The 4,323-nt window shown below is 48.8% G+C and overlaps 1 protein-coding gene across 1 annotated transcript in view; it reads left to right on the top strand.

The window, feature by feature from the left end:
• Nucleotides 1-2,493: 2,493 nt before the first annotated feature.
• The window catches only part of LOC108801930 (parathyroid hormone/parathyroid hormone-related peptide receptor-like), a 118,111-nt gene continuing 116,281 nt past the window's right edge, over nucleotides 2,494-4,323 (top strand). The window contains exons 1-2 of the mRNA XM_018573837.1: nucleotides 2,494-2,742; nucleotides 2,796-2,948. Coding sequence (XP_018429339.1) covers nucleotides 2,494-2,742; nucleotides 2,796-2,948 — 402 coding nt within the window. The remainder of the gene's footprint in view (nucleotides 2,743-2,795; nucleotides 2,949-4,323) is intronic.

Below are 4,323 nucleotides of genomic sequence, written 5' to 3'. Positions count from 1 at the left end.
TTTGGGGCACTTTCTGTGGATTTAGGGTTGGGAGGATGCAAAGCTTTTGTTATTTATTTTTGGTTGACCTCAATGGACATGTGTCTGTTTTAACCTGATTAGCTATGTAACTATAGAATGTTCTGGAAATGAATATACGCTCCTGAGCATAGAAATCCGCTGCGCTAAAAAGCACAGTCCTCAGCTCTTTTAGTATAATATTATTGAGCGCGCTCGGCTGTACCAAGGAAACAGACGCTCGCTGTTGTCACGTTGGATGCTCTCTGTAAAAGTCCTCCCTAGTGGAGTGAGACCCGTTTATTTATAGCACACACAGGGATAACAGGAAGGAAGGGCTGGCCCCAGCAGCCAATCGATTCCTCAATACAGTAACATAACACAGAGTTAGCCAATGAGACACATGTATACAGTTGAATAGACACTAGAAAGGGGAGTATATGCTCGTGCATGTGCAGCAGCAACGTGCACAGCCCGCAGCTGCTAGTGCATGTGAACTCCGTGCACACTAGTTAAACCATGTGGAACAGAGTTCCCACCAAAACACTACACAAAGGAATCAACGTGTTTGACTATGGGCGCCGCTCTGACCAGACTCGCACACATACTGTCGCCGTTACCACTGGCGCGAATTCTATTCAGCATTGCTCAGTGAGCAATACCCATTAGGATTATACTACGATTCCCATGAATGTGAGTTTATCTGCAGGGACGACGCCATATTATTTCTAGCGCGTTGATCAGACGCACCAAAAAAGACACGGCAGATATGCATCCTGATACAGATATGGAGCCTGACCCCGAGCAAGCATGGAACACGTGAGGTCAGAGAGGAGTCTGCTCCAGATGTGAGTGATTGTTCTGGTCATGTGACTCCAAGAACTGAAACCTCAGGGTGATGATGACCACCAGGGAGCTGGTATTGTAAGGAGAGGTCAGTCATTCTACTTTCTTTCCTTTCTTTCTTTCTCTTTCTTTCTTTCTTTCTTTCTTTCTTTCTTTCTTTCTTTCTTTCTTTCTTTCTTTCTTTCTTTCTCACCCACCCTCTCTCTCTCACCCACCCTCTCTCTCTCCCCCTCTCTCTCTCTTCCCCTCTTTCTTCCTTTCTCTCTCTCTCCCTCGCCCTTTTTTCTTCCTCCCTCTCTTTCTCTCTCTCTCTCTCTCTCTCTCTCTCTCTCGCCCTTTTTTCTTCCTCTCTCCCCCTCTCTCTCTCTCCCCCTCTCTCTCTCCCCCCTCTTTCTTTCTCTCTCTCTCTTCTCTCTTTCTTTCTCTCTTTCTTCCTTTCATAAAGGCAGATATGCATCCAAAATGATACTGCGTCCCTAAAGCAAATGCACCCACGCCAAGCGAATAAATCTGCGCATTACGCAGGGGCCCCTCACCGGCGTCCATACACTTGCGAAGAGGACACCGCTCCGCAATGCACATCAATCTCCCCCGGCCAACTGGCCAGCGCATAGCACATTCGCCGGCGGAGACCCCTGCGCACAGCGGCCGCGTCTCCACATCCATAGGAAGATATCCACTCCATTGGTTTATCCGCGGTGCTGATTAATCCCGGCCACGCTCCATAGAGCGTAGCCCAGCAAAACTGACACTGAGAGACATGACGACAATATTCACATATACAATATACTAAAAACACATCCTAATAACATTACCACAACAATAACTAGTGTGGTGGGGCCCCGGGCCCTTCTGCTTTTATTAATATGGATGATCTTCCGGTGGTCATGTCTTCTCCAGTAACTGCTGTATTGGTCTCAATGATCACTAGCACGCTTGTTAACTTCTCTTGCTGCCCTTCCAGTTTCCGTAAGTGCAATCCATCCTACTTTGTGTTATTTCTCTGCTCCCTATGTGTCTCGTCCTATGACACCCCCTTATCTGTCATCATCTTATTGGGGACTGAGCTGCAAAAGCCTCAAATTGAATATTCTGCCTAAAGAAACACAATCTTGGCCCGGCAGACGTCAGGGAGATCCAGAATGGAGATTTGTCATTCGAGGCTTTTATGTCTAACCACAAACTACATGTGACTAAAGCTGCAACCGGCCACCAAAATCTTATTTTAGGGAGGTGAATAATAAGGCCGAGTTTGTCCTCTCTGAGTCACTGGTTCAGACGTCTGCTGTATTTATTTATTTAGAAGATCTGTCAGCTTTAGAAGTTTTATTTTGTGGGAAGGTGGAGGAGGAGTGGGAAGTTGGGGGAGGAGGAGAGTGGGAAGGTGCGGGAGGACGAGAGCGGGAAGGTGGCGGAGGAGGAGAGCGGGAAGGTGGGGGAGGAGGAGAGTGGGAAGGTGGAGGAGGAGAGTGGGAAGGTGGAGGAGAGCGGGAAGGTGGAGGAGAGCAGAAAGGTGGAGGAGAGCAGAAAGGTGCAGGAGAGCGGGAAGATGGAGGAGAGCGGGGAGGAGAACGAAAAAGTGGAGAAAATGTGAAGGTGGAGGAGAGCAGGAAGGTGCAGGAGAGCAGGAAGATGGAGGAGAGCGGAAGGATGGAGGAGATCGGAAAGGTGCAGGAGAGAGGTAAGGTGCAGGAGAGCGGTAAGGTGCAGGAGAGCGTGGAGGTGCAGGAGAGCTGGAACGTGAGGGAGAACGGGAAGGGGGGAGAGCGGGAAGGTGGAGGAGAACGAAAAAGTGGAGAAAATGGGAAGGTGGAGGAGAGCAGGAAGGTGGAGGAAAGCGGGAAGGTGCAGGAGAGCGTGGAGGTGCAGGAGAGCAGGAAGATGGAGGAGAGCAGGAAGGTGAGGGAGAGCGGGAAGGTGGAGGAGAACGAAAAAGTGGAGAAAATGGGAAGGTGGAGGAGAGCAGGAAGATGGAGGAGAGCGGGAAGGTGCAGGAGAGTGTGGAGGTGCAGGAGAGCGTGGAGGTGCAGGAGAGCGTGGAGGTGCAGGAGAGCGTGGAGAGCGGGAAGGTGAGGGAGAGCAGGAAGGTGAGGGAGAGCAGGAAGGTGAGGGAGAGCGGCAAGGTTATACACAGGCTGATAGAAAGCATGTAGACAGTGTTGATGTTTCTTCTGAGAAAGCTCAGGATGGTTTGATATCTAAATGTCATGGGTGAAAAATGGATGAAACCCATCCAAAAAATAATCACTTTTACCTCTTTTACCCCCTTTCATTGTGATCCCGGACCCAGCTAGAAGTTTCTGTTGTGTCTCCTCTCACTTCCTGTAAATCGATTTTCTTGAAACCTTTTTTCAAAGGAAGTACTCTATGGAAACAATGTGTGAATGTCTCCTGGAGGTGAACTTCAATCATATCATTCAGTGCGAGTGTAGTGAGACTTCTCATAATGGGAGAAATATGGAGCCTGACCCCGAGCAAGCATGGAACACGTGAGGTCAGAGAGGAGTCTGCTCCAGATGTGAGTGATTGTTCTGGTCATGTGACTCCAAGAACTGAAACCTCAGGGTGATGATGACCACCAGGGAGCTGGTATTGTAAGGAGAGGTCAGTCATTCTCTTTCTTTCTTTCTTTTTCCTCTCTCTCGCTCGCTCTCTCTTTCTCGCTTTCTCTCTCTCTCTCTCTCTCCTATCTCTCTCTTTCCCCCCTTCTCTCTCTCCTTTTCTTGCTCTCTCCTTCTCGCTCTCTCCTTCTCTCTCTCTCTCCTTCTCTCTCTCTCTCTTTCTCGCTCTCTCTCTTTTTCTCTTTCTCTATCTCCTTCTCTCTCTTGCTCTCTTTCTCTCTCCTTCTATCTCTCCTTCTCTCTCTCTCCTTCTCTCTCCTTTTCTCGCTCTTTCTCTCTCTCCCTCTCTCTTTCTCTCGCTCTCTCTCTTTCTCTCGCTCTCTCTTTCTCTCTCTCTCCCTCTCTCTTTCTCTCGCTCTCTCTCTTTCTCTCGCTCTCTCTTTCTCTCTCTCTCTCTCTCTCTCTCGATCTATCCTCCAAACCTCCTCAGAATACATCTGGTGGGGTCTTGTAGTCCCTCTCTGGTCACGTTGTGGTTAAGTCATCAGGTCTTGGAGGTAACAACCTGCATTGTGGTGATAAATATACGGCACTCCGGATCATTTGAGCGATAAGCTGTTCTGGCAGCGGGCTATGACCCGCGCGAGCCTCTGGACGGCCGGAGAAGGAAATTTGCGCCCCGGGTGGCTGTCATGACTCATTTGTAAATGTGAATTAATGTCACCAAACTTAAGCCGACTTTCCTCGCCGAGACTCCACCGGGATGAAATGTTTCCTCTCATGGACTCTGTATCTTCACAACTGCTGATCTGAGGGGGACGAGAGAAGGGAATGTGACCAAACAAATGTTTCAGGACTTTAAATATATATATTTAATAAAAAGCGAAAAGATCCAAATGTTATACTTTTTAAACTGGAG

Source organism: Nanorana parkeri, unplaced genomic scaffold (assembly GCF_000935625.1).
Source record: "Nanorana parkeri isolate BGI_ZX_2015 unplaced genomic scaffold, ASM93562v1 scaffold2563, whole genome shotgun sequence".
Lineage (NCBI taxonomy): Eukaryota > Metazoa > Chordata > Amphibia > Anura > Dicroglossidae > Nanorana > Nanorana parkeri.
This window is presented reverse-complemented; position numbering and strand designations above follow the sequence as displayed.